General features: G+C 48.5%; 1 protein-coding gene across 2 annotated transcripts in view; it reads left to right on the forward strand.

Annotated features, from left to right (window-relative positions):
• Window positions 1-21,237, forward strand: part of napgb (N-ethylmaleimide-sensitive factor attachment protein, gamma b) — a 166,853-nt gene that overhangs the window by 108,179 nt on the left and 37,437 nt on the right. For both annotated transcript variants that reach the window (XM_072468374.1, XM_072468375.1), the window contains exons 2-4: window positions 5,215-5,282; window positions 7,916-8,000; window positions 13,699-13,716. In XM_072468374.1, coding sequence (XP_072324475.1) covers window positions 5,215-5,282; window positions 7,916-8,000; window positions 13,699-13,716 — 171 coding nt within the window. The remainder of the gene's footprint in view (window positions 1-5,214; window positions 5,283-7,915; window positions 8,001-13,698; window positions 13,717-21,237) is intronic.

Below are 21,237 nucleotides of genomic sequence, written 5' to 3' on the forward strand. Positions count from 1 at the left end.
GGATTGGGGGTGCTGAATAATAGAATGAACCAATTAGCCTCTCATCTTAGATTCATAAGGGTTTGGGTTAGAAAGGACCCCATCTCCATTTGGCTCGATATTGATGCAGGTCAGTTGGTGTATCCTTTACAGGCCTTGTTGTTTTGCAGGGACTTTAGATCGGGCTCTGCTAGATTTGAGAATCTTATTATTAACACTCTTGAGTGTGAAGGATAATCCGTCAATTAGGAGGGAGATCTAAACTGACCTCTGCTCTCTCCCATTCATGGCAACATGGACTTTCCACCAGGTTTTGTGGATCATGGATTAGATATTTGAAGAGATAGAAGCATTTGTAGGCTGGGATATATGTTTAATGGTGTCTCCCTTTTGAGCAGCTATGCCAACAATTTGTCCGTCTGAGATATTCCTTTTTGAAGTATTTGCAACTTAGAGACTTTATCCTTAATAAGACAACTATGCATCTAGACACTTCGGGACACATTTTCCCCAATGGAAAAAATCCTGACTTCTGCAGAGTGTAAACAGTTAATTAGCAAGTTTTATTATACTTGGTGTTCTAGATCTTGTGTGAATATATTGGGTACCTTGCAGCCTTGGGAAAGACACTTGGCAACTAATATTAGGAGACAATTTAGTATATGGATTACACCAATAACATTTTGGTATGTAACAGAATGAAGGAGACTTAATTCAACGATACTACACCATAATAATAATAATATTATTATTATTGAAGGAGACTTGGTTCACGATACGACACCATTTTCATATTCCACCAAGCTTGAGACACCGGTTTGATCCTGCTATTTCCCCAATAAAGTGCCTGATGGACGAGGGTGATTAGCTATGGTGTAAGGGGTCTAGTTTGAGGGCTATGGTGACGGCAGCATTGCCAATTGCTCTGAGTAGGTAATCAGGGAGCCCAGTGGTGCAGTCCACCGTAAAGATATGGAATCAGCTGAGGAGGCATTTTAAGATGGAAGGAATGTCGGTGCTAACGCCGTTGTGCGGGAATCATGCGTTTGAGCCGGGGGGGATGGATATTGTATACAGGAGGTGGAGGGAAGTGGGGCTTGTCAAGGTGAGGGATTTGTATTTGGAGGAAGGGTTCGATAGTCTGGAGGCGCTAAGGGAGCGGGTAGAGCTGCCGAGGGGTAGTGAGTTCCGGTATCTGCAGGTTAAGGACTTTACACGAAAGGTCTGAAGAGGATTCCCGAGGTTGCTGGGATACACCATGCTGGAGCGACTGCTGCTTCCGGATGTGGAAGGAGAGGGAAAAATTAGAGATGTATACAAGTGGCTGGGGGAGCGCGGAGGTGAGCGGGTGGTGAAGATAAGGAGAAATGGGAAGCAGAGTTGGGAATGGAGATTAATTGGGGAGTATGGAGTGAGGCACTGTGAAGGGTAAACGGGACCTCCTTGCTCAAGGATGAGGCTATACAGTTTAAGGTGGTGCACAGGGTGCATAAGACCCGAGCGAGAATGAGTGGGTTCTTTCAGGGGGTAGCAGATGAGTGTGAGAGGTGTGGGCGGGGGCCAGCGAATCACGCGCACATGTTTTGGGGTTGCGAAAAATTGGGACGATTCTAGGTGGGAGTGTTCACAGCCTTAGCCAGGATAGTGGAGGAGGAGGTGGACCCGGACATTTTGGTGGCGATATTTGGGGTTTCAGAGAAGTTGGGGCTCATGGAGAGGAGGAAGGCCGATGTTGTGGCCTTCGCCTCTCTGGCTGCATGGCGACGAATTTTGCTGGAGTGGCGGTCGGCATCGCCACCGGGGGTAGCAATGTGGTTGTGTGACCTGTATGATTTCCTGCAGTTAGAGAAGATAAAATATGAGTTATGGGGCTCAACGGGGGAGTTTGAGAAAAGGTGGGGGATGTTTGTGACCGTGTTTGAGGAGCTATTTGTTGCGGGGAGGTAGGTGATGGGGAGGGGGGGTGGATGATGGGGAGGGGAGGTGAAAAAGGGGAAAAATCTGTACCGACTGTATAGTTGATTGTTGGGAAGTATGTTTCCTGGGGTGTTTACTTGCTGTAACCTGCTTTGATACAAGTTTGTAATAAAATAAGTTTTATTAAAAAAAAAGATTAAATCCTATTGGTCTGGTGTAGATAAGGAACTTGAAAGGATATTTGGCAGGGCAAATATTCCTAAGGGTAGCACGGTAGCACAGTGGGTAGCACTGTTGCTTCACAGCTCCACTCCAGAGTTCCATGTTCAATTCCCAGCTTGGATCACTGTCTGTGTGGAGTCTGCACCTTTTCCCTGTGTCTGCGTGGATTTCCTCTGGGTGCTCCAGTTTCCTCCCACAAGTCCCGAAAGATATGGGGCAAAATTCTCCCCCAACGGCGGGATGTCCGCCGACTGGCGCCAAAGCCGGCGCCAATCAGACGGGCATCGCGCCGGCCCAAAGGTGCGGAAGGCTCCGCATCTTTGGCGGCCTAGCCCCAACATTTAGGGGCTAGGCCGACGCCGGAGGGATTTCCGCCCCGCCAGCTGGCGGAAATGGCGTTTGTTTCCCCGCCAGCTGGCGCGGAAATGCGGCGCATGCGCGGGAGCGTCAGCGGCTGCTGTCAGTTTCCCAGCGCATGCGCGGGAGCGTCAGCGGCCGCTGTCAGTTTCCCGCGCATGCGCAGTGGGGAGAGTCTCTTCCGCCTCCGCCATGGTGGAGGCCGTGGCGGAGGCGGAAGGGAAAGAGTGCCCCCACGGCACAGGCCCGCCCGCGGATCGGTGGGCCCGACCGCGGGCCAGGCCACCATGGGGGCACCCCCCGGGGTCAGATCGCCCCGCGCCCCCCCCCCCAGGACCCCGGAGCCTGCCCACGCTGCCTGGTCCCGCCGGTAAATACCAGGTTTGATTTACGTCGGCGGGACAGGCAATTCCTGGGCGGGACTTCGGCCCATCCGGGCCGGAGAATCCAGCGGGGGGTCCCGCCAACCGGCGCGGCCGGATTCCCGCCCCCGCCCAATCTCCGGGAGCGGAGACTTCGGCGGGGGCGGGATTCACGGCGGCCAACGGCCATTCTCCGACCTGGCGGGGGGTCGGAGAATGACGCCCATGCTGTTAGGTAATTTGGACATTCTGAATTCTCCTTCTGTGTACCCGAACAGGCGCTGGAATGTGGCGACTAGGGGCTTTTCACAGTAACTTCATTGCAGTGTTGATGTATGCCTACTTGTGACAATAAGGATTATTAATTAATTAATTAATTCTGTGTCTTCCAGACAGGAGAATTATTGACGCTAATGAAAAAAGGTTGTATCACATCCTAACATTTGCAGCTCAGAAAAAGATCCTCTATTCCTGGATTAGTGCCAAGTATCCTTTGATTCAAAATTAGCATGAAGTAGTTATAGAACAGTACAGCACAGTACATGCCCTTCAGCCCACGATGTTGTGCCGACCATTTATCCAAATCTAAGATTAACCTAACCTACACCTCTTCAATTTACTGCTGTCCACGTGGCTGTCCAAGAGTCGCTTAAATGTCCCCAATGACTCTGACTCCCCAACCTCTGCTGGCAGTGCATTCCACGCACCCACCACTCTCTGTGTAAATAACCTACCTCTGACATCAGTTATGGATTGTTTCCTATGGAATTCCTGACTTCTGTGTCCCAAGCCAGATACATTCTGTCCTAAGTCAGATACATTCTGTAAAGTGTGGGACCCCACCTCCAGTTTATAGGACCCATTCTGTCTGACCTGCCCCTACAAGGTTTTCTGTGAACCATGTCGCAAGTCTTAATTGCTGGTTTAGCACAAGGCTATATCGCTGGCTTTGAAGGCAGGCCAGCAGCACGGTTCAATTCCCGTACCAACCACCCCGAACAAGTGCCGGAATGTGGCGACTAGGGACTTTTCACAGTAACTTCATTTGAAGCCTACTTGTGACAATACTCGATTTTCTAACTCCTTGAAAACATACAATGCGGGATTCTCTGTTGCGCCGGCAGCGCACCCACCCCCGCAGGTTTCCCTGTCGCATGGGGTGGCCACAATGGAGAATCCCGGTGGCGGGAACCGCGGCTGGTGAGGGCGCTGCCGAGGAACATGTGGCTGGCGGACCGGAAAATCCCGCCAACAATGTTTTGGCGTCAACTACTTTCTGTGATAGCGAATTCCACAGGCTCACCACTCTAGGTAAAGTCATTTAATGGCGCATTAACGGTAAAGAAGGGCTTTCAGCTCATTGTGTCTGTGTTCGAGCTATCCAATTAATCCCACCCTGCTACTCGTTCCCAGATTCTTGTAATTTTTTCTCCTTCCAGTATTTGTTCTCTTTTGCATGTTACTGTTGAATCTGCTTCCACCACTCGCTCAGGCAGTGCATTCCTGATCACTCGCTGTATAAAAACAAAAAGGCTTTTTTCATGTCAATCTTTTTCCAATCATTTTATCACCTGTTTTTTTCTGATTACTAAGCCTCCTGCCACTGTGAACAGTTTCTCCTTATTTACTTAGGCAAAGCCTTGAATGACTTTCATATCACTACCAAAACTCCTTTTAACCTTTTCTGCCTTTAAGGTGAACAACCTCGGCTTTCTCCAGTCGCCCTACATAACTGAAGTATCATTGCCATTCTAGTAAATCTCCTCACCGCCCTGTCTAAGGCCTTTACATCCTTCCCTAAAGTGCGGTGCCCACAATTGAATATAAAATTCCAACTGAGACTGAGCCAGTATTTTATAAAGGTTTAGCGTAACTTACTTGCTTTTGTACTCTATTTCTCGATGAATGAAGCCAAGGATCCCATATGCATTTTAATAGCCTTCTCAATGTGTCCTATCACCATCAATGATTTTTGAGCATGACCTCCAGATCTTTCTGTTCCTGCACACCCTGTAAAATTGAATCGTTTAGTTCATATTGCCTCATTATTTCTGTCAAAACATGTCACTTCACATTTCTCTGTACTGAATTTCATCTGCCATGTTTCTCGCAAATTCACCAGTCTTATCTATATCTTCCTGAAGTCTGTTTTTCTCCTCCTCATTGTTCACTATATTTCTGAGTTTTGTATCATCTACAAAGTTTGAAATTATGCATTGAATACGCAAGTCCAGTTCGTTAATATCTCTAAAAGAATCAGCGTATGTATTTTACTACAATCTAATGCAAGCCTGCTTTTGCAGCTGGGAAAATATGTTAATGCGATATTAAAGTACATGGAATACGATTCATGTGATTGATCCTCTTTTATTTTCAGTCTGAAAACAGGATTTCTGAAGTGGAAACCTGATTATGACAGTGCAGCATCTGAATATGCAAAGGCAGGTAAGAGACAGAAAATCTTTACATCTGAAGTTACTTGGTGGAGTATCAATCACACGATTCAAGTTGATCTCGTCCTAAAGCATATCGGTTTCCTCTGTGGAGCGTTACTTCTACAGAGTACTGCAATAAAAGCCACACAATATAAGATTCATAGCAAAACATAGATGTAAATTTATCACGCTGTCTTGTCAGGTATGTAAGATTTTGGACTTGTAGCATCTATAATTTAAAGCAGAATGATTCAAAAGAAAGATATCATAATTGAAAATACCTCTGTTAAACCACAATTAAACATTAAAAAAATAGTTTATTAGGTTTTTAGCATTTTATACAAAATATAAATCAAAACAACAAACCATGTATCGACACCCTCAACAAACTCCAACTGACCAAAAACAGAAATCCCACTAACAGCTAACAATGACCAGATCCTTAAATGCAATATAAAAGGATGCCGTCTCAGATAGAACCCATGAGTCGCTCCCCTCACCGTGAACTTAATGTTGTTGGGATACAAGAACTCCATTAAATCACCCAGCTGTGGCAAAGGGCGGTGCCGCCTGTCTCCAACTCAGCAGGATCCGCCGTCGAACAGCAATGGAGCAAAAGCCAAAGCATCCACCATCACCCTGTCCTCAGTTCGGCTGGTCTGACACCCCAAATATCGCTACTAATGGGCAGGGCTCCAAATCCACATTTAAATTTGCTGTTTTGGTGTTTAACAAAAGGCCACCAAAAACCCACCAATGTGGGGCAGGACCAGAACATGTGCATATGCTTCGCAGGCCCCCTCGAGCACCGGTCATGTCTATCCTCAACTCCCTCAAAAAAAAACTCATTCTGGCCTAGGTGAGATGTGCTCTGAACACCATCTTAAGTTGTATCAAACTTAACCTCGCACAGAATGACGTAGCATTCACTCTCCGGAGAGACTCACTCTACATCTTCTCCAAAATGGGACCCCCCCCCCCCCCCGCCTATCCTTCACCCAGACCTGCTCTCACCACCACCCCCTCGCCTAACCTTCATCTCCTTTACCGAGACCTGCTCCCCCCCCCCCCCAATGAACCGTCCGTATATCCTGGAGGTGCTGCCCTCCTCCAACCCTACACATTAAATAATTCTCTCCAGCAAAGTAGACGGCTGCGCCACTGGAAATGCCGGGAACCTTGCTGGACCCAATCACGCAGCTGAGAGTACCTGAACATATCCATCCCACCAAGGCCTGTCTTCTCCCTTGGCTCCTCCCAATCGGTAAACCAACCCTCCAAAAATAAGTCCTTTTTCCACTCCCCAAACATTTAAAAAAATATATATATTTTCTTAATAAATTTAGAGTATCCAATTCATTTTTTCCAATTAAGGGGCAATTTAGTGTGGCCAATCCAGCTCTCCTGCACATCTTTGGACTGTGTCTAGATATCTGCACATTTTTGTTACTGGAAGGCTGTTTCTAGTGGAGTTTCACAGAGCTCAGTTCCAGCTCCTTATTTTTAATGGTATATGTCAAGATATACATTTAAAAGTGGAGGAATGATTAAAAAGTTTGCAGATGATACAAAAATTTGTTGTGATTTATAGTGAAGAAGGATGCTGTAGTCTGCAGGCAGATATCCTATCTGACTGATCGGGTGGGAAGAAAAATGGCAAATAGAATTCAATCCGGAGAAGTGTGAAGTTAATAGATTTGGGAAGGGAAAACAAGGCAGTGAAATACACAATAAATGGTAGGATGCTGATAAGTGTGGAGGAGCATAGATTCTTGAAGGTAGTAGGACAGGTAGATAAAATGGTTAAGAAGGCAGATAGGATGCTTCTATTATTGGTTAAGGCATAGAATCTAAGAACAGACAGTTTACAGTAGAACTGTATAAAACAATAGTTAAGCCAGAGCTAGATTATTGCTCACAGTTCTTCTCACTGCTCTGTACCACAGAGGAGATATATGAAGGTACTGCCAGGAATGGAGAATTTGAATTTTGAGGAAAGTTTGGATAGGCTGGATTTTTTTTTTATTGGAACAGACGAGGCTGAGGGGAGGTTTAACTGATGTATATAAAATGATGAGGGGTCTAGATCGAGTGGACAGTATGGACCTATTTATCTCGGCAAAGAGTTCAGCAACCAGGGGCATAGATTAAAAAATTTATGGAATCATTAGGGAGGAGTTGAGAGCTGTTTTTCACCCAGCGGTTGATGGGAATCTGAATGAATGAATCTGATGAAGGAGCTATGCTCTGAAAGTTAGTGATTCCAAACAAATCTGTTGGACTTTAACCTGGTGTTGTAAGACTTCTTACTGTACCCACCCCAGTCCAACGCCGGCATCACCACATCATGGAATCTGAAAGGGTAGTGGAAACAGAAACCCTCATTGCAATAACAAAAAATACTTGCAGGTGCATTTGAAGTGCTGTAGCTTGCAGAGTTTGCAGACCAAGAGTTGGAGAGTGGCGGTTTTGGCCTTCATCCAGGCTGTACACTTTCTGTGTTTCCATGTTCGAGGTAGAGTGAAGGATTAACTGAAAATTGCTCATACAGTGTTTGTTCGTTCACATCTCTCCTCCACTTGGAATTAAAATAAAGATGGTTCTTTTTAAAAATAAATTTCTTTCTATTCTGTTTATTTATAGCTGTTGCATTCAAAAATGCAAAACAGTATGACCAAGCAAAGGATGCCTACCTAAGAGAAGCCGAGTCACATCAGAACAATAGAGCGTATCCTTTTATTATGTTGAAAATGGGTGGCTAACTGAAGGAAGTCCTTTTATTGGTTTTGAGGTACCCTCAATAATGATGCTTAGAGATTAAACTGTAAAGAAGGCTTTATTAGGCTAATAACTATGCTACAGATTTGGACGAGAGCTGACTGCTATACAGACCATGAGGCAGGCCTTTATGTATGGCTCCCAGATGGGCGGAGCCAGAGGCGGAGTCCCCAGGGTTCCAAGCCTGGTCTTAAAGGGGACATCACCTTACATGATGATAAGGCAGTAACCGTTCATCACATTCACCCCCTGTTTAAAAAGGAGTCCGGCGGGGGTGAAGTGCCATCATAGGTCCATCCGTCTCGGCGGCCGGATCGTCCTCGATCTCCTCAGTTCGGGCGGTGGTGCGGCGGGCACGGACGTCCTGGTTGAGGGCACATCTGGGAGCACAGCGGTCGGAGCTTCGGTCCGGGTCGGGGCAGAGGAACTAGGCAGGGCCGGGGGTAGCGGAGCCGGCGCCGGCGGGGTGTGTAAAGGGGGGGGCGCAAGGGGGGGGGGCGCACGGTAGGAGCTCACCAACGGGTGGTAGGGCCGGAAGGGGGTGTGTTGTAGGGGGCGACGGGTCCTGCAGGGGAGCGGCGCGGGAAGGGACGTCTGTGGTGGAGGATCCAGCGGGCGCCAGATCCCGGAGGGAAACCGTATCTTGCCTGCCGTCGGAGTACTCCACGTAGGCGTAACTGGGGTTGGCGTGGAGCAGTCGGACCTTTTCAACTAGGGGGTCCGTTTTATGGCTCCTCGCGTGCCTCCGGAGAAGAACAGGTCCCGGAGCCTTCAGCCAAGGTGGAAGCGAGACCCCGGAGGTAGACTTCCTGGGGAAGAGAAACAATCGCTCATGAGGGGTCTCATTTGTGGCCGTGCAGAGGAGTGACCTAATGGAGTGTAGGGCATCGGGTAGGACCTCCTGCCAGCGGGTGGTTGGGCGATTTCTCGACCGCAGGGCCAGAAGGACAGCCTTCCACACGGTCGCGTTCTCCCTCTCCACCTGCCCGTTTCCCTGTGGGTTATAGCTGGTCGTTCTGCTCGAGGCAATGCCTTTGCTGAGCAGATACTGACGCAGTTCATCGCTCATGAACGATGTACCCCGGTCGCTGTGGATATAAGCAGGGAAACCGAACAGGGTGAAGATGCTGTGCAGTGCCTTAATCACCGTGGCTGAGGTCATGTCGGTGCAGGGAATGGCGAATGGGAAACGGGAGAACTCATCGATCACGGTGAGGAAATAGGCATAACGGTTGGTGGACGGGAGGGGCCCCTTGAAGTCCACGCTCAGTCGCTCAAAGGGGCCCGAGGCCTTCACGAGCCGAACCTTGTCTGGCCGATAGAAGTGCGGTTTGCACTCCGCACAGACCTGGCAGGCCCTGACCATGGCCTTGACCTCCTTGGTTGAGTAAGGTAGGTTGCGGGACTTGATGAAATGGACGAGCCGGGTAACCCCCGGGTGGCTGAGGTCATTGCGGATGGCTTGCAGGCGGTCCTCCTGCGCGTTGGCGCATGTGCCGCGGGACAGGGCATCTGGGGGCTCGTTGAGCTCCCCTGGACGATACTTGATATCGTGAGAGTTCGATCCTCCACCTCAAAGTTTTATCGTTTTTTATTTTGCCCCGTTGCGTGTTACCGAACATATAGGCGACCGACCGTTGGTCGGTGACGAGGGTAAACCTCCTACCGGCGAGGTAGTGTCTCCAGCACCGCACAGCCTCCACAATGGCTTGTGCCTCCTTTTCGACTGCAGAGTGTCGAATCTCGGAGGCGGTGAGGGTTCGGGAGAAGAACGCTACTGGTCTGCCTCCTTGATTGAGGGTAGCAGCCAGGGCGATGTCTGATGCATCGCTCTCTACCTGGAAAGGGATGGTTTCGTCCACCGCGTGCATGGCGGCCTTGATGATGTCGGCCTTGATGCGGTTGAAGGCCAATTGAGCCTCAGCCGAGAGGGGAAAAGTGGTGGTCTTTAGGAGTGGGCGGGCTTTGTCCGCATACTTAGGGACCCACTGGGCGTAATAGGAGAAAAGCCCCAAGCACCGTTTGAGGGCCTTGAGGCTGCGGGGGAGAGGGAGTTCCTTAAGGGGGCGCATGCGGTCGGGGTCGGGACCTAGGACCCCGTCTTCCACGACATAGCCGAGGATGGCCAGCCGGGTGGTGTGGAAAACGCATTTGCCCTCGTTATAGGTCAGGTTAAGGGCTCGGGCGGTCTGGAGGACCTTTTTGAGGTGAGCGTCATGGTCCTGCTGATCATGGCCGCAGATGGTGACATTGTCCAAGTACGGGTATGTAGCCCGCAAACCGTACTGGTCCACCATTTGGTCCATCTCCCTTTGAAAGACGGAGACCCCATTTGTGACACCAAAGGGGACCCTGAGGAAGTGGAAGAGCCGGCCGGCTGCTTCGAAGGCAGTATAGAGGCGGTCTTTTGGTCGGATGGGGAGCTGGTGGTAGGCAGATTTGAGGTCGACCGTGGAAAAGACTCGGTATTGGGCGATCCGATTTACCATTTCCGCGATGCGAGGAAGGGGGTACGCATCAAGCTGCGTGAATCGGTTTATGGTCTGGCTATAATCCACGACCATCCGTTTCTTCTCCCCGGACCGGACTACCACCACTTGCACTCTCCAAGGGCTGTTGCTAGCCTCGATGACCCCCTCTCCCAGTAAACGCTGGACCTCTGACTTGATAAAAGCCATATCTTGGGCACTGTAGCGCCGGCTCCTGGTGGCGACGGGCTTACAGTCGGGAGTGAGGTTAGCGAATAGTGAGGGGGGTGCGACTTTCAGTGTCGCAAGGCAGCACACCGTGAGGGGGGGCAAGGGTCCGCCGAACTTCAGTGTCAGGCTTCGGTGGCTGCACTGGAAATCCAGTCCGAGCAGCAGGGGGGCACAGAGGTGAGGGAGGATATAAAATTTGAAACGGGTGTATTTGGCACCCTGGATCGAGAGATCCGCAATACAGTACCCCGTGATTTGTACCGAGTGGGACCCAGATGCGAGGGCTATGGTTTGGGATGTGGGATGGATGCGTAGGGAGCAGCGCCTTACCGTTTCAGGGTGGATAAAGCTCTCCGTGCTCCCGGAGTCGAAGAGGCATGCAGTGTCGTGCCCGTTGACCTGGACCTGCATCATGGAGTTCTGCAGGTGTTTTGGCCGAGTTTGATTGAGGGTGATCGCACCCAGTCGGAGTCGTAAAATGGCCGCTGCCGTTGGTCACACGTGTCGGGTCGAGAAGATGGCCGCCGACCAGATGGCCGCTCCCATGATTCGCACGAGGCTGATGACGCGTCAGAAGAGGACGTGTCGGGTCGGTGCGCAGCAGCATTGCGAGGCCTGCTGGCCTGAGAGCCTGATTTTCGGGCCGGCTGTTCTTTATTTTTCTGGCCCCTGGGTCTGGCCAGGCAGACCCTCGCAAAGTGCCCTTTCTTCCCGCAGTCGCTGCAGATCGCGGAGCGGGCTGGGCAGCGTGGGCGTGGGTGCTGGCCCTGCCCGCAGAAGTAGCAAGGTGTGCCCCCATGGTGAGCGGGTCGACGCGTGGCGCAGGCCTGTAATACGGGCGAGTCTGAGGAAGTCCGGGGGGGGCTGGCAGAGTCCGCGGGGTACGTACCCAAGTTATGTCTGGCCACCTCCAGCGAGGAGGCGAGCGTTAGCGTCTCCTGGAGGTCTTTTGCCCCGTTTTCGAGCAGTCGCTGCCGGATGTAGGTCGAGCGGATGCCGGACACGAAAGAATCTCTGATGTGCAGGTTCATATGGACTTCCCCTGTCACATCCTGATGGTCACAGTCCCTGGCCAGCGCGGTGAGTTTCTCAACAAACTCGTCGAGCGATTTCCCCCGAGCGCAGCTGGCAGGTAGAGAGCAGATGCCGGGCGTGCACCTCATTGACGGGTTTGACAAACCGCTTGCGGAGCAACTCAATCGCTTCCTCATAAGTCGTCGCCTTTTTGAGCGTGGCGGAGATTCTGTGACTCACCCGGGCGTGGAGTAGACGCAGCTTGCGTGGCCCCAGGATGGGAGTCTCTGCAGAGTCCAGGTAGGCCTCGAAGCACCGCAGCCAGTATTTAAAAATGTCCTTTGCCTCCGGCGTTCGTGCTTCCAGATTGAGCTTCTCTGGTTTTAGGCCTGCGTCCATCCTGAATCTAGTTTAGCCTAATAAATTGAGGTACCCTCAATAATGATGCTTAGAGATTAAACTGTAAAGAAGGCTTTATTAGGCTAATAACTATGCTACACATTTGGACGAGAGCTGACTGCTGTACAGACCATGAGGCAGGCCTTTATGTATGGCTCCCAGATGGGCGGAGCCAGAGGCGGAGTCCCCAGGGTTCCAAGCCTGGTCTTCAAGGGGACATCACCTTACATGATGATAAGGCAGTAACCGTTCATCACAGGTTTTATATGGTAATATTTTCAAAAGATATTGATCAAAATTTTTAGTTTTTATGGAAATAAGGTACATCAGAGGATGTTTCAAGTTGTTCAGTTCTGTACATACCATTGTTATGTAAGTTGAAGGCTAGATTTCGAGAGGCCTGTGGCAAGCAACGGGAAGGCCAGGGTCCTGAATGCGCACAGTCCGAAGGTGCTCAGCAAAGCGATCACCCAGTCTGCTTAACACAGATGCTTAACATTCCAGGCCCAAAACACTCATTCCAGGTTAAGCAGCATTTCACTTGCACCTCCTTCAATCTGGTCTATTGCATTCGCTGCTCCCCATGTGGTCTCCTCTATATCGGAGAGACAAAACGCAGACTGGGTGATCACTTTGCTGAGCACCTTTTGTCTGTGCGCATTCAGGACCTTGACCTTCCCGTTGCTTGCCATTTTAACACAAGACCCTGCTCCCATGTCTGTCCTTGGCCTGCTGCAATGTTCTAGTGAAGCTCAACGCAAACTGGAGCAACATCTCATTTTCTGGTTAGGCCTTCCGGTCTCAATATCGACTTCAGATGATTAGCTCTGCCCCGCCTTGACCTATTTGTTTTCATCCCATTTCATTTTAACTGTCTTTGACCATTTCTTTCTCTCTTGTCTTTCTTTATATATATTTAACCCCCCCCCCCCCCCCCCCCCACCTTATCCACCTTTCCTTGCCCTTTCTCCCCTTTGCTTCCCCCTTCCCTTCCCCCCACATCTACATCTGTCACAGTTTACCCTCTGATGTTAGTTTCTCTGCTGTTTGGCCTTTCATACCTTTTGTTCTCTCTGGGGACTGCCATTAGCATTCTTTCCCCATGGTTTCTGTGGCTGTTAGCACCCCATTTCCCTGGGTTTCTGTGGCTATGACTCATCTTTCATTCTCAGTCCACAGTATACATATTTCCCACTTTCTCTGTCTTATAGCTTTGACAAAGGGTCATCTGGACTCGAGACATTAGCTCTTTTCTCTCCCTACAGATGCTGCCAGAGCTGCTGAGATTTTCTAGCAATTTCTCTTTGGAATCTATTACAAGATCCTGAAGTCAGCACAGTAAAGAAAGTTTCTAAACTCAGTGAACCCCGAAAGGAACTAATGACTTCCCATTGGCATATTTTAAACAGCGCTAAATCCCAGATGAGACGTTGGTCTGTCTGAGATGAAATTGACTAGTTGAATTAACAATGTGTAATGATATGCTTTTGCTGCTGATACTTTTGTTTGTCTTCCTTAACAGCCTGTTCACTCTAGTTTCTTCCATGCTGCGAAGTAAGTACTGTAAATTCCTACTGTTCTTATTTTCATTGCAGCACTGAATTAAATGAAACCTATTGTAAATAGTGAAGTTGGAGGCTGAACTAGTGCCCTTCAAATGGGTTGGAGCCATCGAGGACAAACATGTCCTTTGTATATCTGATCAATTCAAATTTCAAAATCTCTGGAATTTGGTAATGATGACAAAGGCATTGAAAGATGCAGGGTTGAAGAATCAAAATTCCTAACTGAGATAATTTAAAAAATAATAATTAAAGTTTTCTAAATAAAAGTGGAATGTTTAATTACATGCAGCTCAAGCTCAGATAATGCCAGGACCCTGTGCCTGCCAAGATTTTTTTTTTCATTTTGTTGGGCATTTATTAGGGGTTTATACAAGATGGACAGAACAAAACTGCTTTATTGCATGTGTGCATGAAACTTCAAACTTCACATGGCATCAGTCTCATGTACTTTATTCTTTCTACTTCAATTCTATCTATTTGTTTTGCTGCTAAGTGGTAAAGATCCATTTTGTTCTATTTTTAAGGGCAAACCTTTTTTTTTGTTCTGCTATTGCAGCTTCTTCGTAATTGTGCTTGTGTCCATTACAGTAGTAAGAAAAATGTATTGCTTATTCCAGCCTTACACACAGTATTATCATTTTGCCTTGCTAAAATTGGTATCTGATTTCGGCCTCATGCAGTTTCTCACCAACTTGCTGTTAGATTGAATAGAACCAGCAAGGTTTGGTGACCTCTTTTGCACTTGATCTTTTTCATAGGCTGTGCATAACTTTCAGTGTCATGGGCTTTAATCTCAGTTTCTTACAAGCTACAATTCATTGATTTCTCATTCCAGATTTTATGTAAATGGGACTCACTACTCTAGCCATGCAGATTCATACTAATTGCTTGCATCTCGCAGGCTTTTAGTTGAAGGACGTAGTAGTCTCAGGATGAGGTGAGAGCGAGAAGTTGACAAGTGAGTGGTTAAATTGGGAATTGTCACTCGGTTGTACAGAAGAGAGACATGTTGCTGAAGCTTTTCATCTTGCACTAAGGGCAAATGCAAGAATGCCACCTTCAAGCAATCTCCACGATTTGGATTTTGTTTATTGTCACGTGTACCGAGGGTACAGTGAAAAATATTTTTCTGCGAGCAGCTCAACAGATCATTAAGTACATGAAAATAAAATAAAATAAAAGATACATAATAGGCAAAACAAGGTACACAATGTAACTACATAACACCGGCATCGGGTGAAGCATACAGGAGTGTAGTATTAATCAGGTCAGTCCATAAGAGGGTCGTTTAGGAGTCTGGTGACAGCAGGGAAGAAGCTGTTTTTGAGTCTGTTCGTACGTGTTCTCAGACTTTTGTATCTCCTGCCCGGTGGAAGAAGTTGGAAGAGTGAGTAAGCCCGGTGGGAGGGTTCTTTGATTATGTTGCCTGTTTTCCTCAGGCAGCAGAAGGTGTAGATAGAGCCAATGGATGGGAGGCAGGTTTGTGTGATGGACTGGGCTGTGTTCACGACTCTCTGAACTTTCTTGCAGTCTTGGGCCGAGCCGTTGCCATACCAGGCTGTGATGCAGTCAAATAGGATGCTTTCTATGGTGCATCTGTAAAAGTTGGTAAGAGTTAATGTGGACATGCTGAATTTCTTTAGTTTCATGAGGAAGTATAGGTGCTGTTGTGCTTTCTTGGTGGTAGCGTTGGCGTGGGTGGTCCAGGACAGATTTTTGGAGATGTGTACCCCTAGGAAATTGAAGCTGCGATTTATATCCGAGGAGAACAGGGTGCAGATTGGTTGGCAAGTTATCCTGATTGGCTGAGGTGTTGCCATGGAGGAAGCAACGGGGATCTATAGGCTCCCCAAGTCCCCGGTTAATCAAAGAAGGCGCAAGGCGTGAATAAATTAATTCTATTTACAGAGAATGGATCCCCGGGTATGAATGTACGTCACTTCTAGCAAGCGTAAATAAAATACGTTGAGTTTGACTGATTAACAACCAACTTAAGATAATGTAGCTGATGGCATACTCAGAATTGTTCAGTAAGTGCTGTGGAATCACATCTAACAGTAGATCTTTTAAATAGTAATTTTGGTAATGCAGAAGTAAGTATTGCTGAAAAAGGAATTTTTTTTTTTTTTTGTTGAAGCCACTAAACGTGTAACAAATGTCTCTGACCCTTTACTCCCAGAAAATGAGGAGTTTCTTCTTGCTCATGGTTTCAGTTTTGGTGTCTTCATCCCATATCAAACAGTAAGAGGAATTTGCTGAGGTCGAACTCCCCTACTCCCAACTATCCCTCTACAAACCAGCCAGCACACACGTTACGGGATTGTAAACGATCTGTCTGATTTTTACATGCAATGTTAATATCTTACTGCATTGCGAGGCTGTAAGACCATCTTGGATATACACATCAGCAAACCTGACAAAGGGACAGGAACCAGCATCCTTAAGCAAAAAACACGCATACCATTCTTAATGACAGGTCCAGGTTGGAAGTAAGCCAGCAAAATCGTTGCTGAACTTGTGTAAGAGCGATGAGCTGTTGCGTAAAGCCTATGACAGGATTCATCCCCACGTCTGCTGTGCCCACATTTGTATAAACAGCCTAAGTCACACAAAAGTAATGTCCCTTTACGCCTTATCTTATCTATACCTGTTCTTCACAGCCTGAATTGACCAAATGATTGGGCAAATTGTTGCAAGCAGATTTGAACAAATTCTACACTTACATTGTGAAGGATTCCTTTGCTTGTATGTGAAGACCGTGCTGGACTTGCATATCAGTAGTAATGCTGTGTCCATGTGCTGATCTGACAATGCCAGACTAGTCACCAATATTCTACTTAAGGAAGCCACAGATACTTGCAAAAGCACAATATCAGGGTGATGTAGATCCACCACTATCACATGAATCAGTTTTCATTGAACTTAAGTACTCGCAACTCGTATTGTTTAGTTCAGTTTTAATGACAGCATGTCTGTCCTCAGGTCCAGCTCTCTCAAACATCTTTGTTGGATTCCACAAGAAATGTGTCTTAGATAGAATGATACCTAACCTTCTACCCCTTGTATATTTCTGATATGTAGATAATATGTTTGCTATTTTTAAATCTGAAGTTACATGTAATAATTTCCTTGCATGTCTTAATGGGCTCCATTTTGCACACAAATTTTGAAATAGAGGAGTCAAATGAACTCTCTTTCCATGACATGCTAGTTGACATCCACAAGGGGGTTCTCTGCCAGAATTTATCGCAATGGCAGGGTGGCACAGTGGCCAGCACAACTGCAGCACAGTGCCAGGGACCCGGGTTTGATTCCACCTTTAGGTAACTGTGTGGAATTTGCACATTCTCCCCATGGGTTTCCTCCGGGCGCAGCAGTTTCCTCGCACAGTCCAAAGATGTGCAGGTTAGGTGGATTGGTCATGCTGAATTTCCCCTTTAATGTCTTAAGATGTGCAGGTTAGGTGGGGTTCCGGGGATAGGGTGGGGGAATGAGCCTAGGTTGGGTGCTCTTTCGGAGGGTCAGTGCAGACTCGATGGGCCAAATAGCCTTTTATACATTGTCGAGATTCTATGAATTCTTAGCCTACCTTCACTGGTCAGTATACACGTTGAGATTCTTACAGTTCCATGCACTATAAGGTTAGCCTTATTGACAACCTTGAAAACATGGTCATGCAAGCTTGATGCCGAAATAGGGCACATAAACGGCATCTTGTGGGATAATGGTGACCCTAATCAGATAATTTTGTGCTGTATATTGCGCAAACTCATGAATGGACTTCAGACCGTCACTTTAGGTCCTGAAAAGTGACCAGTCTATCTCCGATTACCCTGGAAGGACAAGGTATCCCAAATATTGGGATTAATCCAGCCCCAAGAAGGGGCTGTTTAGCACAGGTCTAAATCGCTGGCTTTTAAAGCAGACCAAGGCAGGCCAGCAGCACGGTTCAATTCCTGTACCAGCCTCCCCGAACAGGTGCCGGAATGTGGCGACTAGGGGCTTTTCACAGTAACTTCATTGAAGCCTACTTGTGACAATAAGCGCATTTCATTTCATTTCAAATATTTGAGCAACAGGTCAAGCTAATTCCATGCTGTTGCTATGCAGTAGCAATGCGAGTAGTATTCACCACTAACTAACAAGATGCAGAAAAGACTTTCTGTCTGTCATACAAATGAATAATGCGGTATCTGAACTTCAGTGCTAGTGTGATGCTAGGTATGTAGGCTATATACCAAACACTGGCGAATTGTATCACACAGCATGTCGCTTCCACTGTTCGCAATGGGCAAGGCACAGATCACACCCAACTAGCCCATACTTGCAAAACTCTTAAGCAGTGTCCAACATTAGATATGATACCCCAATTGGACAATGTTTGCTAAATAATCCTCGGTGTGCTAAGAAATGTGTTGACAACCAATCTAAGATTGTCAGTCCAGCTCATAGTGGGCACATTTACGTGTACTGGAAAACTACATATATTAATACACAGGCCCTGTTCTTTGCAGTTGGAACATGCATGCACATTGCATCTGTTTCAGCTCAACAAAATAAGTGAGGTTCATTCCTCAGGGCAACGCCTTGACCAATCAAGTGAAGTGCCTGATTTTAAATTTCAAACTATTCGTTATAGTTACCTGTCAGTCACCATCAACTGGTGCATTCTCCATGGCAACCCCTCTACCAATCAGTCCACTTGCCAACAAATCAGTGCTGTCTTCTTGTACAATATAAATGATTGTTTCCCTTTCGTTTTGGTATTCTTGCGATTGTTCTGATGAGTGCAAGAAGAAAAGTACAAACAAAAAAAGCTTCTTTTTGGTCAGCAGTACTTGAGGAGATGTTGTGTTGTGGGTTTTGCAAGCGAAGGCTGGTTGAGTACAGTCTGTATTTTGTTTTAACAAACAATTTTATTGAGGTATTCTAGGCATATAGAAAAAGTGACATTGTACAGTACAAAAAAAAAAGCTGCGAAGAAGTCAATAAATGGCTGCCACCTTCGGGCGAACCCTCGTAGCAATCCTCTCAAGGCGTACTTGACTTTCTCTAGGCCAAGAAAGCTCGCCATGTCCGATAGTCATACCTCAGCCCTTGGGGGCTTTGAGTCCCTCCATGCTAATAGTATTCGTCGCCGGGCTACCAGGGAAGCAAAGGCCAGAACGTCGGCCTCCCTCTCTTCCTGGACTCCCGGGTCCCCCAAAACCCCAAAGATTGCCACCTCCGGGCTCATTACCACCCCAGTTTTCAATTCCCGGGACATGACATCTGCGAATCCCTGCCAATACCCCCTGAGTTTAGGGCACAACCAGTACATGTATACATGGTTAGCCGGCCCTCCGGCGCATCTAGCACACTTGTCCTCCAGCCCGAAGAATCAGCTCATCCGGGCCACCGTCATGTGGGCCCGGTGCACAACCTTAAACTGGATCAGGCTGAGCCTGCCACATGTTGCGGTCGTGTTTACTCTGCTCAGGGCTTCTGCCCAAATACCGTCCTCCAGCTCCCCCCGAGCTCCTCCTTCCACTTAAGCTTCAGGTCCTCGGTCTGGTTATCCTCCGCTCCCATTAGTTCCTTGTAGACGTCTGAAACTCATCCTGTCCTGCCTCCCCTTCGGCGGGAGAAGTGGGAAGGACGGCACCAGTCTGCATACAAAATCCCTCACCTACAAGTATCTAAAGTCGTTCCCTCTCGCCAGCCCAAACTTCTCCTCCAGCGCCCTCATGCTCGGAAAGCTCCCTTCGAGGAACAGATCCTCCATCTTCACAATCCCCGCCCTCCTCCACAGTCGATATCCCCCGTCCATGTTCCCCGGGGCAAATCAGTGGTTGCCGCAGATTGGAGTCCACACCGATGCTCTTACCTCCTCTACATGCCTCCTCCACTGGCCCCAGATCCGAAGAGCCGTCACCACTATTGGGCTGGTGGAGTACCGTGCCGGCGGAAGCAGCAGAGGCGCCGTGACCAGGGCCGCTAAGCTAGTGCCCCTGCACGAAGCAGCCTCCATCCGCTCCCAAACCGACCCTACACCCACCATCCATTTCCTTATCATCGTTATGTTGGCTGTCCAGTAATAGTTGCTGAAATTCGGCAACGCCAGCCCCCCTTCTCCTCTGCTCCTTTCAAGCATCACCCTCTTCACCCGCGGGGACTTCCCTGCCCATACAAATCCCAGAATAATTTTATTCAGCCTCTTAAAGAAGGACCGCAGGATAAAGATGGGGAGACATTGAAAAACAAACCAGAACCACAGGAGAATTGTCATCTTAACAGTCTGCACCCTCCACACCAATGACAGCGGGAGCGCATCCCACCTCCGGACCTCCTCCCTCACTCGTCCCACCAGTCGGGACAGGTTGAGCTTATGCAACCTGCCCCAGTCCCTTGCCACCTGAATCCCCAAATATCGGAAACTCTTCCCCCACCAGCCTGAATGGCAACCCCTTCCGCCTACTCTCCTGCACCCTCGCCTGAATTACAAACAACTCGCTCTTAGCCATGTTCCGTTTGTATCCGGAGAACTGGCCAAATTCCCTCTGGCCCCCCCCCCCTCCCCGGACAAGCCCTTTCCAGCCCCTAGAAGCGCTCAGTGCAAAAGCCAGCGGCTCTATGGCCAGTGCAAACAGCAGTGAGGAGAGAGGGCAGCCTGTCTTGTCCCACGGTGTAGTCTAAAGTAGTCCGATGTCGTCCTGTTCGTCCTTACACTCGCCTCCGGGGCCTGATACAATAGCCTAACCCAGTCGATGAACCCCACCCCAAACAGGCCGCTGGGTCCTTATCCCTTTTCAGAATGAGCGAGATGGTGGCCTGCGACATCGTTGGGGGTAAACTCCCTCTGTCTCTTGCCTCGTTAAAGACCCTGACCTGCACCGGCCCCACTATCCTGGCAAATTTTTTGTAAAGCTCCACCGGATACCCGTCCGGCCCCGGGGCTTACCCCGACTGCATGACCCTCAGGCCCCCCAATACCTCTTCGATCCTGACCAGGGCTCCCAGTCCGTCCACCAACCCCCTCCCCACTCTTGGGAAGGTCAGTCCGTCCAGGAATCGCCTCATCCACCCCAGGACCCCGGGTGGTTCCGAAGTGTACAGCTTCCTATAAAAGTTCCTAAAGACCTTGTTCAGCCCTGCCGGGTCACCCACTAGATTACCTTCCCCATCCACTACCCTCCCTATTTCCATGGCCGCTTCCCTCTTCCTCAGTTGCTGCGCAAGCATTCTACTGGCCTTCTCCCCATGCTCATAAATCACACCTTTTACCTTTCAAAGCTGCTCTACAGCCTTGCCTGTAGTCAGCACCCCAAATTCGGCCTGCAGCCTCTGTCATTTCCTGAGTAACTTTGGCCTCGGGGATTCCGCATAACTCCTGTCCGTCCGTAGAATTTCCTTAATCAGTTGGTCCGTCTCTGCCCTGTCTGTCCTGTCCCTGTAATCCCAGATTGAAATCAGCTCCCCTCTCACCACTGCCTTCAGTGCCTCCCAGAGCACCGCTGCCGAGACTTCTCCA

This window comes from Scyliorhinus torazame, chromosome 11 (genome assembly GCF_047496885.1).
Source record: "Scyliorhinus torazame isolate Kashiwa2021f chromosome 11, sScyTor2.1, whole genome shotgun sequence".
NCBI lineage: Eukaryota > Metazoa > Chordata > Chondrichthyes > Carcharhiniformes > Scyliorhinidae > Scyliorhinus > Scyliorhinus torazame.